Consider the following 17,646-nt stretch of genomic DNA (forward strand, 5'->3'; position numbering starts at 1 on the left):
CGCCCGAAGGCGTAGGAAATTCTTTAAAACCGTCGTTTTTTCTTTCGGAGCATTTTTTGAGAAAAAATCGACCCTGGGATTTCACGTTGGTCCGTCACAGATGTAAACTTCGTACTCAAGCTCCTTAACTACTGAGAAGTCTAGTATTGATGCTTCAGGCCAAAATTGGTATTTGTTTTCGACAAAATTTGACACAGTTAACAAAAAAAGTATGCTGAACATAATGATGACATGATAATTTTGATTTTTGTCACCTAAATGTTATTTTAGGCCAAAATTGGTCCAAAAATTAGAACTACTTTATTTTCAACAAAATTTGGCACAATAAACAAATAAAGTATGCTGAACATGATGGTGACATCAAAATTTTGATTTCTTGTTACCTAAATGTCATTTTAGGCCAAAATTGGTCCAAAAATTAAAACTACTTCATTTTCAACAAAAATTGGCAAAGTTAACAAAAAAAGTATGCTGAACATAATGGTGACATCAAAATTTTGATTTTTGTCACCTAAATGCTATTTTAGGCTAAAATTGGTCCAAAAATTAAAACCACTTCATTTTTGGCTAAATCTGGCACAGTTAGCAAATAAAGTATGCTGAAAATGATGATGGTACAAAAGTTTGGTTTTTGTCACCTAAATGTCATTTCAGGCCAAAATTTATCCAAAAATTAAAACTGCTTTATTTTCGACAAAAATTGACACAGTTAATAAAAAAAGTATGCTGAAAATGATGGTCACATCAAAATTTTGATTTTTTGTCAACTAATGCCGTTTAAGACCATAAACGTTTCAATCGCAAGACTTTCAACCATGAATGATAGGCTGTATTTTTTGTTAGCAATTTCTTTTAAAATGTGAGTTTATTATGACACGTTTCGTTTTGTTTGCGTTTGTTCTAAGATATAATGTCACTGATGGGCTTTATCTTCAGAGGTTCATGCACCAAACCCCTTCGAATGTTTGGCACAATAACACAACGAATTAGCAGGTTTTCATCAAATATTTTGGTAGCGCTCGGAAATTCTTAGAGCCTCCAGGGCTTCTTGTTTAAACATAAAATGGTAGCTTGCAAATAATATACTGAAGTAAAATGGTAGCTTGCAAATAATATAAAGTTAATAAAAGAGAAATACAAATACACGAACGATCAAAATTTGAAATTTGGTATGACCAGATTTCACACTGTCTATGAAGTCGCTACGCACTATTTTTTAATAGAACATACAATGGTAGCTTACAAATAATATACCAAAGTAACTATAAAAATAACAAAAATTGAAAATGTGTTCGTTCTTAGGTAGTTTTTTTCAACACCCTGTCAACATATGGAAAAGTTTACAAAAAACAAATACAGATATCATGTCTGTCAAAGCTTCCTCGTTATTTCCATTAAGCTTGTACTTTAGCGCATACTCGAAGAGCTGTGGTTGGAATATTGTGATTTCCTCCTTATTATCCTGGGTAGTGACCTTAGCTATGCCGTTCACCTTCAGTTGCGAAGAACGTGAAATAACACCGCATACGCACTTTACAAATTCGCAGTCGGGAGTAAGGTGATTAACGTCCTTACCACACTTGTGACATTTGAGTTGTCGGTTGACAATCACAACATCAGCAAGAAGAAACTTTGCTTGGCGATAAACTTTGGCGCAGGTTTCAAAATGAATTTTTTTGTTGTTACTTCGAATATTGTTTCCGGACCCGTAGCGAGCACCTTGTCATCATCATGTAATACACGAACGATTGCATTGGAAATTTGGTATGGTCCAGTTTTGACACTATCTATGAAGTCATTCCATAAGGTCAATGGAATTACATCGGATTCGTCGAATAAGTACACTTCCATCTTCCGTGAAGATCCTTCTCTGAAGTTTGTTTCGTAGCAATCTATGTAACAATAATAATACGCTGACAATGGATTTTCAAGTGGGGGAGAAGAAAGAGAGGTTGTGTTCTTAATTGATATAATTTTCATGCAACTTTGTGTGGGTGTGGTCTTCACTTGTTCAGTTGTCGAGCAGGCAAAATGAGGCATAGCTTACTCGCATGTATATTTAATTTACCTTTTTTGTCAATGTATCCTGTGACAGTAACTTCTTGCCGATCATACGAATTCAACTTGATGTCTTTAATTTTAAGTTTTGGTGAAATAGATTTCGAAAGCTTGCAGTGAGGAAAAGATGCTTTTTCAAGAACTTGAATTTTCGTTCCTCTGCTTATTTGAATGTCGGTTGCAGCATTATTTTTGAAATTTGCTTTCCTTTTGAAATTCTGCAACTTAATCGGTGATTTTGATTGTTGAGCTTCATCTAACGTCGACTTTACATCTTTATTGTACACCACTGAATCATACGTGCTGGAGACTGTTTGCAACTTTAGATTAAAGTACTCGACTTTGCCATTTCTGCTTTTCTTAATTGGTGACACCTCATGAACGTAAGCTGTCAAGCTCTCATCTAATTTGAAATTTAAAGTGAAATTTTACTAAAAGTGGTAGCTGGCTAGAACTTTGCAAAATGTTCCTTGAAAAAAGAGAAAACAGTGACAAGGTTTTTCTTATTTGTAAAAAAGAGAAACTTCTATTCATTCACCATTATTCATGTAGATAGAATTTAATAAAATATATAAGTGAACTTGTATGAATAGAACTGTATCAAAATGAGAAATCTTCTCGTGTTTATTTTTTGTAGAAAAAATTTCTGGCAAAATTTCTGGTGAAACAAGAACTTTATACCAATCAATATTGTACCTTTTGGGACATTGAGAGAGAAAAGGGAAAAAGACAATAAAATACTGAAAATTCGAGGTTAAAACGTTATAGCCATAGCAGGGAATATCCTTCGAAAAAGCAGTGACCAAAAGCAAAAATACCTCACCTTTTTTATAAGATTCCCCCCCACCATTGTTTGTTGAACTACCTTGACCTAAAAATGAAATTTAAAATTTATTAAATCCAAGCAGAAGGAATTTACCTTAAAAAATCAAATCAAAAATCATATCCGCAACTGACTGAAAAAAAAGACTACCTTTTCTTTGAGCCATTTTCGCACTTCACTTCTGTAGAACATGTGCGTGCGTGAAGTTTTTAAAAAACCCAACACAATTAGAAAAACACCAACCAATCAAATTCAAGAACCTTTCAACCAGGATGCATTTCGGCAAAATAAAGATTGAAACGTGGCAGCTGGAAAAATTCGGAACTACTTGCTAATGGTGGAATTCCACTATGCGAAATATTCGCCTAGTGGAATTCGTGCGAACAGCCACAATTCAACTTTATACTACTTTTCACTATCAAAACAAATATAGTGTTGAATATACCTCCTTGAATACAAATTGACTACGAACACAAGGAGGAGCTCACGTGATAAAAACAAACGACCCAGGGAATAGAAACTGCGTTTTTTGCCTGTAAATGGAAAATTCCTCGTCAGAAAGAAATTTATCTCACAGTAGGTTTTCTAAATTTTATGCTAATTAGATTGATGAAGGGTATAGAAAATGAGGAAACTCTAATAACTAAAAGAACTGTTTTTTGCTGATCAGAAAATTGTACGAAAACTTGTTTTCTAAACTCTCTTTTTCTCGATACTATGTAGAAGCAATGTCTATGTAGAAAGACAAGTGAGGGGTACAGGAACTTTCAAACATGTCTAGTTAGGAGGATGACGCACCTTATATTAGAGTTGAACCGTGGTTGAACTGACTAGGGTGATCTGCGCCTTCTTAGACCGGTGTCAGAGCTGTTTTGTTTACGTTGCAAATAACGCACTAAGTAGTGAGAAATGTAAAACATTTGCCATTTTTCTGCCGAGAAAATTCTTTGAAATGCGTTACACGCGAAAATTTATTCCCGCGAAATTATCAAAAGACGTCATCTGCGAAAGTTTATTCCCACGTTTGCGGGCAAAAGACTTTCATATTCTTAGGTTTTTCCTGTAATTATTCACACTTGTTAATATAAAATCGTTTAGGTTCTCTCGCAATTGGCAAAGCAATTTGCAAGGGGCAATCAGTTACTCAAAACGACACAGTTCAAATGAAGTGTATGTATATTATATATTCACAAATGTAAAACAAAGTCAATGGTCTCCACGGGTCGATTTTTTAATTCCGGAAGCATCATCTTTATCTTCTACTGAACATTTCGTGAAAGAAGTTGTTGTGTTTTTTTCGAGCTGAGATTAGGGATGAAATAGTATTACGACCTATCAATCGTATCGAAGTTCGTACTTCTTCTATGCGTTGCGAACGAACATTACGAGCTATCAGTTGTACAGAAATTCGCACTTATATACGTTGCGAATGAACATTACGAGCTATCAGTTGTATCGAAGTTCGCAACTCTATACGTTGCGAATGAACATTACGAGCTATCAGTTGTATCGAAATGCCACTTCTATACGTTGTGAAGGAACATTACGAGTTATTAGTTTTATCGAAATTCGCACTTGTTTACGTTGCGAATGAACATTACGAGCTATCAGTTGTATCGAAATTCTCACTTCTATACGTTGCGAATGAACATTACGAGCTATCAGTTGTATCGAAATGTATCGAAATTCGTACTTCTAGGCGATTGCTCCATCTAAAAACGATTGAAGTTTGCACGTTATTCAGAAACCATAACAAAGTTATAAACGATATCTGCAAAAATTTCTTACCAACAATGTTCTTTTTGAATTTCGTATTCGTTCCAAATCAATACGTAGTAATGCATTTTGTCAGCTACATTGATGCTCCAAAAAGCTATAAAGAGAGACAAATCGTGGAACGAATCACATTGCAGTACTTCCACAAATTTCGAGTGTGATAGCCTACTTATAGAACAACCGCATATGAATCAAAAATAGACATCGTTTATCTTGCGTGTTGGCGTCTCAAGAGCCCAATTTTTAGATTTCTTATATCCTTGAAAGTGATACATTTTTTAAAAGTAAGGAGTTCCGAAAAATGAAACACGAAATTAAACTTACTGTCTGTTCATTCCCAATTGAATTGAAGAGTTTCGTATGAAGTTCTGGTTCGTGGACTTGGTTTGATTTCTTGATGTCACTCTTTTTTGCGTGATAATGTTCATTTCTGAAAAAATGAGATGAGATAGTAATAGTTATTACAGTATGTACTTTACTTTCCGCGCATTCACCAGATTATTGACGTTTTGACGTGTGTCTAAAGTGAAAAGAATACCACTCACCAGATATTCATCACCCTTAATTAACACTTCTAAACAACAGAGTCGATGCATTTCTCGATTAGTCTCTTTGACATTCCACAGCCTTTAACAATACCAACATATATTCCTAGTGCCTATAAAAAATTTTACATTCTTATTGCAGACTGACTGAAAAATCGATTCATTTACTTTTTCTCAGTACAAGTCACGTACTATACAGATATAGTCATAAATAAAATTACAAAGCTATAGCATGTACAAAGAAAAATATACAATGAATATATACAAACATTAAACCTGGAAAAATTGAAAAAATATAAAACATATCATCATTGCCTAACGATGAAAATATATTCGATTTTAGCTGGACGATGGATGGGCTAAGTTTTACTTCTGCTGAGATGAAACTGAGATAAAGGCAACAATGTTCATGTGGTGGGCAACCAGGCTTTAAAGCTTCTTTGCTATACTAAAGTTGACAGCATCATGATCAGAAAAGTGTACACATTTTACAAAACATTTCACATCATATGATAACACAACACTGTTCTTTATATAAACATGATCAAGAGTGGCTCCAGCTAAATGGGTAGGTTCGGTAACAATTTGAGTGAAATCATGCATAACATCTGATAATCTTTGTGGTTGAGCCTGTGCATTGATGTTGAAATCTCCAAGAATGAAATGTACACTGGTATTTTGAACTGCGCGAGATAGGGCATCATAAAAATGTTCTAAGGCATCATTACATTTTCGATAGATAACCAATGCATTAAAAGTCTCAGCTGAAAATGATGTCTTAGTAAACGAAAACATTGTAACACCTTGACCAAACTGATGATTTTGTACATGTATGCTTCTTCTGAAAAAAAGTGAAATGCTTTGAAACTTGTCAGTGTTACAATTATGAAGTGGACTGAAATTCACCAAATAAATATCGATACTTTCAGTATCTTTCCCAGGATTTAATTGTGTTTCTGTTAGGCATATTATATCATGCAATGTAAGCGCTGCATCGAAAGATATGTCAACAGCATGCCGAGATAACGATCTTGTGTTCAACAGTGCTATAGTCAATACATCATGTGATGGGGCAGAAAATTTTTGAATCTGCTGAGAAACACACTCATTTCGTAGTCTATCATACTCCAACGTAGCACGAGAATTGCATTTGATAGCAGACCTAGAAGGTTTTCCTGTCAAACACATACCATTCAAAGATGTAACTCTGCTAAGTGCAACATACATCTGGCCATTATTAAATGAATGCTGCTTCTCCAAATCAAAGCTAATAACAACTTTATCCAGTGTTAAACCTTGAACTTTGTGTACAGTGCATGCCCAGGATAGCATTAGTGGGAACTGAGTACGTTTGATTACAGGTGATGTATCTTTGCTGATTTTCAGTTTGATATTTGCTTCTGCTCTCTCGATTGGTACCCATCTATTTGAACAATTGCTTTTAAATATGGCCTCCTTGCCTGCCTTGGGGTCATCAAATAACACGTATATCTTCGAAACTTTGTTTGCATTGTCTGCTTTTACATGCTTGACAGTACCTATTTGGCCATTGATCAGTCTGTCAGCAATATCAATATTGACTGTAAGCATTACTCTTGCACCAACTTTGATTTTTAATTCAGTAGCAAGACCCCCGGTTTCACTTTGATTGCGATTCTTCAATAATGCCTTTCGCAACATTCTTTGGAAGTTGATCAATGGATTGTATCGTAAAACAGAATGCATCAACAGACTCTAGCATAATATTGTTGCGTACTTTGGCAGGAGCATTTTCTGCAAAGATATGGAGTGCATTTGCAGGTTTATTAGAATCATTTGGAGTAATTACTCTATTCTTCAATAATTCCTCGTCTTTTTTATCAAGTTTGCCAGTTCTCACATTATTTAATCTCTTATAATAATACACTAAGTGTGTCTGTCTGTCACTTTTGCAAAGTGGATAAAATTTCTTTGATAAAGTCTATAAAATATCGCTTAAAAATTTGTTCTGTAAATTAGCAAACTTTACGTTAAAGCAAACTTTGACGAAGCAATATTGACGTCAAAGGAAAGTATATTAAGATTAGTGAAGCCATTGCATTGCACTTTTAAATTTAAGGCTAAATAACTTGGAAACGGGTGGAAATAACTGACGTCATCTCCTGCGTAGGTAACTAGGGACCACCTGGGACCAATTTGGGTAAGTTTCCCAAACCTGGGTCCCCGAATCCGTTTTGGAATGGACGGGTTGATGACGTCACCAAAAAACCTTTAAACCCTATTATCTCTGCAATCGTTTGTCAAAAATACATAATCCTATACATTTTCTTGATCAGCGTTTCAAGATCTATACGATGAAGGCAACAGGCATACACATTTCTGAAAAAAAAAATTGTGTTCTGACATGTCTCTGCTGACGTCATCAAAATTTAAATGACGGTTGTTTTTCTCTGTTATCCTGCCTAAGTGGATTTTTCCACGGGCCTTATCGACTAGTCTTATATATTAATACGCCAGTTCCGTGTGTCTGTAACAGGCAAAGTTGATATCGTCATTTTCCTTTGATGTTGCCGAAAAATGCATGTCTAATATGTTAAATTTTCTGACGTTACGACGCGACGAAAATAACACTACTTTAACGTCAATATCCTATATTAAATTAATGAAGCCATTACAGTGCACCTAAAACTTTGAGGCCAAATAACTTGGAAACGAGGTGGTGACGTCAATGATTTTTCACCGCGTGGGTAACTAGGGACCAACTAGGACCAATTTGGGTAATTTTCCCAAACCTGGGTCCCCGAATCTGTTTCGGAATGGACGGGTTGATGACGTCATCAAACAACCTTCAAACCCAAATATCTCTGCAACCGTTTGTCAAAAGTGCATGATCCTATACATTTTCTTGATCAGCGTTTCAAGATCTATACGATGAAGGCAACAGGAGTGCAAATTTTTGAAAAAAAAATTGGGGGTCTAGACGGGTCAGTGCTGACGTCAGCAAATTTTTTTAACCTTTATATCTCATTAATCATTTATCAAAAGCACGTGATTACATACATTTTCTTAATCAGCGCTTTAAACTCCGCACCATATAGAGGCAACGTAAAAACAAGGTTCTAATTTTTTTGCAGATGGGTTTCTGACGTCATAAAAATTCATATGACGCTTATTTTTCAATTTTATCCTGCCTCAGTGGATTTTTCCACGGGCTTTATCGACTAGTCTATATAATAATACGCTAAGTGTGTCTGTCTGTGTGTCTGTGACAGGCAAAGTGGATTTCTTCATTTTCCTTTGATGTTGCCGAAAAAAATCTTTGATGTTGCCGAAAAAAATATGTCTTCTTTGTCGTGAAAAGCCGCGAGTTTTGTGTGGTTTGTTAAATGAAGTTCTAGCACAAAGTAACAGAAATTGTGTTTGCAAAAAAGATGGCTGTCCTTTTTAAGCATTTGTCTTCTCTTGCCTTCAAAATAAATCTTTACAAAAGCATTTAAAAAGGGGCATGGTATATAAATGAAGTATAGAAAGGTTTCTGTAAGGTTTGTTTATGTTTTTTAAAGTTTTGATGATATTATTGATGCGAGACATGTTTGTTAGCTAGCATCTATCTATCTAGAATGTGACTGTAACTTATTTTAATTGACATTTTAAGCCTTTTTTTAAGCATTTTAACAAGCCACAACAACTTTTAAAAAAGTATTACATAATATTTAAGAAGAGTTTAAGGACTGTTTTTAAGCAAATAATGTATTTTTCACAATTTGTGTATGCAAATAATGTATTTTTCACATTTTGTGTAACTAAACTTATATACATCGGTTACATGCAATATGACGAAACGATTTTTATTTAACATGTAGTAATTCTGGTTCCTTAAGTGTAGTGATTTTTTTGTTCTAGATGTTCTGACTAAAATGTTTTTGTTTATGGCATTTTGTCTCAATTAAGAAAAGTTTCAACTTTTTTGAGGGAGTACAACACCGAAAAAACTTGTGTTTTTTTTATATTTTGTATAAATTCTTACCGCGCAGGACTCTGTACAACATACCGAAATGACTGATCCCTCTCTATTTATAAATTTGATGCGTTCCAAATCACAGTTTTTTGAAATTTTGGGTAATATTTAATGAGTACAAGATGCAAATACTGATTTTTGTTGAATCAGAAGTATTTCCTACAACCATTCTTTTTTACACTTTTGTGGAGAAAAAGTGTATGCAATATCATCAGAATAACTGATTTTGTTGCAAACTGTTTTTCTTTTTCACATTTTGGATTGAAATATTGTTATAAAGGGCATATATCAATAGACATATATATACCAAAATAATTAAATTCTGCAAACTTTGATTTTGTCGTTCACCTCTCATCTTTTATATTTTGATTAAACTTTTGAGGAAAACTATAGGATTTATTTAGAATTTGTATTTTGTGTTGCAAATTTAGTGCAAAAATTTAACTGTTGTGAGGGAGGACCATATGCAATTATATATACTAAAAATAATAATTTGATATTCTACAAGTTGTATTTTTGTATGCATTTAAATGACTGCTTTTTCTCAGTTGAATTTGATGGGTTTCATATCAATTTTGTGGAAGATTTTATGGCTGAAGACAATATAGAACATGCCAATTGAACTGATTTTTGTTCATATTTCGATTTGCTCCTCATAAACCTTTGTGTTCTACATTTATTGTAAACTTTTGTGAGGAAGGACCATATATATATATACAATGTTTTCAAAATAATGATTTTTGTTGATTTGAAATTTACTCCTTGCTCATTGCTTTTTCGATATTTCAGGTTAAAATGTTTGGTAAAGTCAGTACGGATCATTAGACAAAAAATTGTTTTGTTAACCGGTTAATTTTTACATTTTGTGCATATTTTTGCGGGAGAGGATGGTATGCAACCGAATAAATGATTTTTCAAAGTTTAACTTTTTGTTTTTAGGTGTTTTGTGTTTGTTTAAGTTTGGCTTTTTGATATTGTTCAGGTTGTATTGTTGTATAAGCATTTAGGGAAAAGACAATGTTTAAAATGCGTAAAGAACTTATTTCATAGATCTGTGCTTACTGTTGCAAGCCTTTCTTTTCGACACTTAAGATTAAAATATTGAAGGTTTTCAACATAATCACATAATAAGATGTATACATATTTGAGATATGTGTTATTTCTGACATTATTATTATTGTTGTCGTAACTGTCTGGGTTGTGACTGTCAATGTTGTAACTTTCTACTAACTAGATTTTACACCTTGCACGCCGTTGTTTTTCATATTTTGTCTGAAGTTTTGTTAGGAGGATTTCATGCGATTTGACATTTGATATTTTGTGTTAGATTTTAAGAACTTTTTTGTTAAATTATGACTTTCTTTTTATGCATTTTCAGATTATTTTTTTAGTAAAAGGCATATTCAATATACTGAAATATTTGCTGATGTCATCAAAATTCAAATGACAGAACTTTTCAATTGTTTTTCTGCCAAGTGGATTTTTCCACGGGCCTAATCGACTAGTAAATCTATTAATACATTATCACCTTTTTGTCTCATTACCTCTGTAAGCTCAGCAAATTCGAAAAGCTTCCATAGATGCACCAAGTTGAGCCAGTCACTTTTATAATCAGCATACACAGGTCGTTGTTGAACAGGTGGCAGTTGATATAAATCACCACATGCTATCACTGTAATGCCGGCAAATGGAATCTCATCACGACATGCAAATATTTCAATTAAACGTAGATGAATATAAAATAACTGCAAGTTTGATACCATAGAAATTTCATCAACAATAATGGCCTTCAGCTCACTAAGTTTGTTCCGTAAAGTACTCCTCCTTTTGTCATTTAAACGTGGCAAATTCTTTCCAAAATGACCAACAGGTATTCCAAAAGCTGTATGAATAGTAGTACCATTGATATTAATTGCAGCAACACTAGTAGGAGCCACAAGAAAAACTTTGGGTTTGTTCAGGTCCTTAGATTTATATGAAAGTACCTTGGACATTGCTTGATATATGGTTTTAATTAGATGTGACTTTCCGCAGCCACCAGCGCCAGTCAAAAAAATATACAATGGTGTAACTTCTATTTTTCTTATTGCCGATAAGTTTTTTATATACCTGCAAGCCCAGTCATATACTAAATCGAACACTTGTCTTTGTTTGTAATTCAAGGATGAAATCATGGGATTCAATTCTGCATTGCTCAGGAATTCTGAATTATTTGTTGAAACATTGATTTCACTGTCAAAAACAACATTTTCATCATCCACAATCTCATCTATTGTTTCAATCATTTCATCTTGAACTTCATCATTTTCATGAGCAGTAAAAGCATCTTGATTTGTAAGCAAGTCTGTACGCAAGTTTGATAAGGCAGTGTCAATTAGATCACTAAATGGCTCAAATGTTTGCTTATGTTTATTTATGATTGATAATACACCAGGTTCGTTGAGTTTTTCAACATAACTGTCAGAAGCAGATTTCAAGTCACATTCATTTCGAAATGGATAGTATAACATTAGCAAATGATGTGCATATAACTCAGGGTATTTATGTTTATTTGGTGTATATAATCGTAACACTTGTTTAACTTTACGACACTTCAATTTTTCATTGGATGACATTAATGGCAATATTGCAGGGAACCAATTTGTTATATGGTTCCTTTCTATGTTGTCATCACGTAATACAGTTGGCTGGCTATCATTTTCATCATCAAACCTTCCAGCAAGGTAATAATTTGCAAGAAATTGTGCGTAGCAAAATTGATCAAGAATGGCATATTCTCCTTTTGCAAATGTTGGGTTGGGTCTATCGACATACCGATTTAGCATATTTCTTTTAAACATGTCAGTACTATCTTCAGGAAGTTCATCAATTTCATGTTTACTGCGACACATTCTATAGCGCTTTTCTGGGAGGTTGGTGTTGGCAAATACAACTTTTGGAAATGTTTTCCTGAGCCAAAGTTCTGGCATTATTAAATATACAGCTTCTTGAACAGAACATTCCCTTTTTGTAGTGAAAACCTTTGCAATCAATTTCATTTGCTCAGTATAGGATTTATTTGAATTGAAAGCTTCTTTCGCTGCTTGTTTCATGGCCTGAGAAGTCTCATCTTCACATTTTAAGAAATATGCACACATATATGTCACAGCCTTGTAGTGGTTGAAGACAGGTTGAATATCAATATTTGCTTCCCATGCTAGAAGACCTTCATCAAAGTAATTATTTATGAAACACGAATCAGGCGGCCTCTTCAAATAAAGTTGAAAGTCGTTACCATTAGAAATACTCAAAGCATTATAATATTCACTTTCTGGAATATCAAGTTCATCTAATATTTCTGATATTGTTGGAGTAATCTCGAAATTCTCTTGATTGGAATTCAAAATATTTTTCTTTTTTGGATTCAACTCTGTGTCAATATAGTCTTTAACCTTATTCAATATGACTTCCTTATTCTTTAAAATTTCACTACGTTCATCTGGATCTATATCTTTTGACAGAGGCAAAGCAACAATAGTCCTTTCGGAAAAAAAACGACCAAAATGATACCGACATGTTTCATTTGTATACTTTCGACAAGATTTAGAATGAGAGTGCACCTGATAAGTTGTTACTAAGTCAAATAATTCACGTTCATGTTCACGATCTGGTTCATATGCTTTAATAATTGCATCTACGAATTGTATGTATTTATCAATATTGTTTTCAGTCAAAACAGGAGCATTCAACACCCACAAAAAGGAATGAATATGAGGACTTCCACGAATCTGAAACTCTACACGAATTGCACAGTATTTAACCTTACCAAGAGGTCCATCAACTACAATTTCCTTAAAAAAAAGCTCAACACGATACTGAAAATGCCTGGCAAGTAGAACAGGATTCAAGTTCAAAAATCTACATCTTTCAAAGTATGTTAGGTTGATTATTTCCTCATCAGTCAGATTCTCACTATTCAATTTTGCTATGATAGAAATCAATTCATTCCATCTTAAATCCGCACAGCTCAATGTCATAAAAAAATGTTGGGAGACCGAGTTGCTTAACCATTGCTAGAACTTCCGAGAGAAATCGCTTCCAATATGCTGGGGTACCTTTGATAGGACTCATAAATTGAAAACCTTTATCTTCAGCAATACAAGACTGCACTGTTTCAGAGAAATTTTTGGACAACATACCAGCTGTGAGAGAATCTGTCTTAACCTTTTTCACAGCAATATTGATTTGACTACTCATATTGAGTTGTTGCAGAGTGGACAACACATAAAAAATGTAATCAGAGTTTGAGGCAAATTTTTGTTTATAATTCAACAGCCGCTGATTAAAATACTTTGTTGGACTAAGCTTGATATCACGTTCAACTTTGTAGCTAAACTTACCAGTTGGGAAAAGATAAGGATGAGCTAATTCCTCACAAAATTGATCATTCATCATTGAAAATGGTATTTCACCTTCTCCTGGTGCTATGCTAATATCCTCGGCTTGTGGTACATTTGACAACATCATACTTTCATTTGCATTAAACCTATTAGCATTTAGTGGATTTTCAACTTCTTCAAGTTCATGATCATTGCTTTCTGAAGTACATTCTGTTTCTACAGGGTCACGTAAATCTACCAGTGAAGACGGAATCAAGTTTTCATCAATGGTTATATCAGAATACAATGGGTTGTTCTGTTTCAAGTAAAGCAAAGCCAATTTCACCGACTGTGGGTTGACAGCTTCAAATTATACATGTCCACGAAATGAAAGTTTACGCTTCAATTTGATCATAACTATACCGTTACTGTCAGCTCCATGTGGAAGTGTACTAACAATAGTTTGACAATTAATAGGGACATTGCAAATAGTTCCTTTTAGCTTAGGAGATTGACCTTTCGGCATAATTGTTATCTTTTTGAACAATATTCGTCTAGCAATAATGGTCTTTTCCAACCTATTAAGTGTTTCTAATTCATCAGGAGAATCAAACATGTCTAACTTGTTACAAACAGCCTGTGCAGGAATTTCAGATTTCAGCAACTTTTAATGGCAAGTCAAACAAATATAAGCACTCCCATCACTGCTTGAAACATAACATACAAGGTCAGTTGTGTCAATTTTGTAATTATCATTATAAAAGACAACTACAGATTTTCTATAAAGACAGGGATTGCATACAATACATATAAATACTGGTCCTTCTATTATAGCCTTTTTAAAATTTTCAATTCTTTTCAACGTGCTCATTTCCTGAGATTTTTGTATTTGATGGAAATCACAATTTCGCTTTAACTTTTTCAGATGTTCAGGACTACCTATTTTGCTTTGATATTTATCTCGTTGTGAATCTCGCTTCTGTTTCAATTTGGCTTTGTGCTCTTGGGTGCCCATTTCGCTTTGATATTTATCTCGTTGCTGTTTCAACATGGCATCATGCTCTTGGGTGCCTATTTTATTTTGATATTTAACTCGCTTTTTCTTCAACATAGATGCATAAATTCTAAAATGCTGTCCAAGTCAAATCCCTTCCAAATTGAATTTTTTTTTATAGTTCACCAACAAATAGCTGATAGGGAATTGCACATACACTGTACACCAGCAGTTTCACCAAACCTGGGATCACCTTGATTAAATGAACCAATAACAGACTTGATGAAAAAGTAGGTCCTGGATTAGTTTATACATCTCCACAGCAAAGCAATAGCAATTTTGATGCACATATCAACAAATTGCAGTAACAATCTACTATCAGGAAACAAAACAAAAAATATTTCAAATAAAAATACAATGAATGATCAAAAATTCTCTAGTAAATTTCAAATAACAAGTTCCTTTTACAGTTGTCATGCTTGTTATCGTTTCTATGGTTACAATAGAAAATACCCATACATACCCGGTGATAGGCCTGTGCAGTTGTCATGTTCGCAGATATCAATGATTGTATGAACCTCTCTCTCACCACTCTTTCGGAAACAGGAATTGTTATGCTTGACTTCTCGCAATTTTCTGCAATGTCTTGCCATGCCATTCTTCTTTGCGTTGATCCTTTCTTTGTTTGAAAGGGGTTTCTTACTGATATCTCCTTCATCAGGATCAGTAAGTCACCCTCTTGCCACCTAGACCTATAGACAGGAAGCACAAATATATATAAATTGTAATAAATATACCCTTTTGAACTGGAACACTAATCAATGCTAAATAGTATAATTTACCCCTTTTCTGTTAAACTGATGGTGTTTTTTTTGTTGTTGTTTTTGTGGCGGTTGAAATTTTGATTTCGTTATGTTACCTGATGATCCCAATGTCTGACTAAATATATAAAAATCTTTACAACTAATTCCTATTGCAAGATCTACTAGTCTAGCAAACTATATAACTATTAAGGCTAAAATATGATCAATTTAATAATATTTACCCTTTTTCTGATGAAATAATAGGGTTTTTTTGTTGTTTTGGTTTTGTAATTGTGCACGATGATCCCAATGTCTGACTAAATATATAAAAACTTTTATTGCAAGATTTATATACTGGGAAAGCAAACTAAATGAATTTCCTTTTTCTTAAAAAAACTGAATATATATATATATATATATATATATATATTTTTGGCTGATTTTATAATAAATATATATATATATATATTATATAAACTATTTAATATACTAATACAGCTAAATTGTGATTCCATCTAGTTTTTTTACCTATTAAAATTAAGCTAAATTTTTAAGCTATTTAAGCTAAGCTTTTACCGTTTTTCTGTTGTCTTTTGTGTAGGTTCGTTCTTTTCTTGAAATTGCATGGTTGATGATAATATTGAGTGACTAAATAAAAAGAACTTAGTACGTTGTACACTTGTTTCACGCTGCGAGATTTACTTGGCCACTTCTAGAGATCATGCAGTCAGCATATAGCTGTGCTACACAGTTTAAATTACTCTAAGACCTTTCAATCATGTCGGAACTTTGTGTTGTCTAACAAGAAGCTAGCCAGCTAAAATGTAGCAAGCTAGCTATAGCTAAAACTATTCTTTTTACTATATATATGTAGCTACCTAACTAAATAAAAAGACTATTCAACTATACTATAATAAAAAGGCTCACTATTCAACTATGCTATAGCTAGCTACCTCGCACATAATTTATCCCACTCTTCCACAGCTTTTTTGCCATCACTCCCATGTACTATAAAATCTGTTGGAGTTGAATTTGTTTTAAAAAAACTTTGTCCTGTGTTGTCTCTAGAACTTTCGCCAGGTGACGGTAGAGATTTGCATAATGTTTGCAGTATATCTTTGTTTATAACAATTCTTTTCATCCTGCTTATGCTTAAGAAGTTTTCTCTCTGACTTTGTTTATGCTTGTCAGTTTCATTTTTGCTTTACCATTTATTTGCCGCACATTTTTTTCACCCTAAGAAGAAATGATTGTATAAATAGTCTTGGTCACAACCACTGTATCTTACGTGCCTACGTATGGTTTCTCGTCGGCAAGAAAAGGATACGGCGCGGGGAAGTTATGCAGGGTGGTTATTTCCATAGTCATAAGAAAAAAAGATAGTCTGGACAGTAACAATAGGCCATTGTTCTATCGTTTTGTGGCCGTTTCTAAACTCGGGCCCATTTTCTCGAATGCATCAAAATCTAAAATGGCGGTTTTCTAGCATGTTCGTTAGGGAAATCGAAAGTTTTGTTTGCTAACATTGGTTTTATTTTGGAAATTTACTTCGAAATTGTTATTTGATACGTTGAAAGTTGTTATGCCTGGTGCTAATTGTTCTATTTACGGCTGTTCAGTCTCACGTCGACCAGAGTATAAGGGTTTATCGTTGTTCAAAGTGCCAGCTGGAAAAAGCGATTTCGACAAGACATGGAATCATATCTCAAAGCTTTTTCATGATGATTTAGATTGAGGGTTACACTTGGTACCAAAAATTACAAATGAACACATTTCTTTGACACCCTTTTCAGTCATGAATGTGCGACTTGCAGCTCAAGTGTTGAGCGAATCTGTATTTCAAGCTTTACAGACATATGGTCCACCGGATGCAATTGGTACGGCCACATATTGCAGGATGTTGGACAAATTTTTTGACTGTATGAATGTTAGCAATTCTGTGGAATGTGTCAGAAAACAAAAACCATTTCTAAAACCATATGAAAACCTTGATGATGAACGTTTCACATGGTTGATTGATACCTTCTTAAAATACTTCACCGACTGGAAAATTTCTATCGCTGACCGAAATGATGCTCAGTATACCGATAATGCTAGAGCGAATATGTTTATTTCTTGGCAAACCTATGAGGGACTTCAATTGACCGTTTACTTCAGTATTGAGCTCATAAAATACTTGCTATCTCAAAATGTACCTTATGTATTTACCGAAAGATTTTGTCAAGATCCACTTGAAAATTATTTTGGCCAGCAACGGTCAATTGGACACCGTAAAGATAATCCTTCACTTAG

General features: G+C 33.9%; 3 protein-coding genes across 3 annotated transcripts; all 3 read right to left on the minus strand.

Annotated features, from left to right (window-relative positions):
- Nucleotides 1-3,888: 3,888 nt before the first annotated feature.
- LOC130647205 (uncharacterized) lies at nt 3,889-6,969 on the minus strand. Its single transcript, XM_057452979.1, has 4 exons — nt 5,203-6,969; nt 4,982-5,087; nt 4,670-4,754; nt 3,889-4,593 (listed from the first exon to the last, which is right to left on the minus strand). Exon 1 carries the CDS (start codon nt 6,925-6,927, stop codon nt 5,632-5,634), a length of 1,296 nt encoding a protein of 431 aa, XP_057308962.1. The 5' UTR covers nt 6,928-6,969; the 3' UTR covers nt 3,889-4,593; nt 4,670-4,754; nt 4,982-5,087; nt 5,203-5,631.
- Nucleotides 6,970-10,692: 3,723 nt separating this feature from the next.
- LOC130648095 (uncharacterized) lies at nt 10,693-15,269 on the minus strand. Its single transcript, XM_057454116.1, has 6 exons — nt 15,075-15,269; nt 14,769-14,829; nt 14,282-14,628; nt 13,987-14,221; nt 13,294-13,920; nt 10,693-13,163 (listed from the first exon to the last, which is right to left on the minus strand). The coding sequence occupies exons 1-6, from the start codon at nt 15,267-15,269 to the stop codon at nt 10,693-10,695; spliced, it is 3,936 nt and encodes a 1,311-aa protein (XP_057310099.1).
- On the minus strand, nt 15,132-16,839 carry LOC130647206 (uncharacterized). Its single transcript, XM_057452980.1, has 3 exons — nt 16,308-16,839; nt 15,597-15,671; nt 15,132-15,490 (listed from the first exon to the last, which is right to left on the minus strand). The coding sequence occupies exons 1-3, from the start codon at nt 16,493-16,495 to the stop codon at nt 15,376-15,378; spliced, it is 378 nt and encodes a 125-aa protein (XP_057308963.1). The 5' UTR covers nt 16,496-16,839; the 3' UTR covers nt 15,132-15,375.
- Between the last annotated feature and the right edge of the window lie 807 nt (nt 16,840-17,646).

The sequence above is a fragment of the Hydractinia symbiolongicarpus genome, chromosome 6 (genome assembly GCF_029227915.1).
Source record: "Hydractinia symbiolongicarpus strain clone_291-10 chromosome 6, HSymV2.1, whole genome shotgun sequence".
NCBI lineage: Eukaryota > Metazoa > Cnidaria > Hydrozoa > Anthoathecata > Hydractiniidae > Hydractinia > Hydractinia symbiolongicarpus.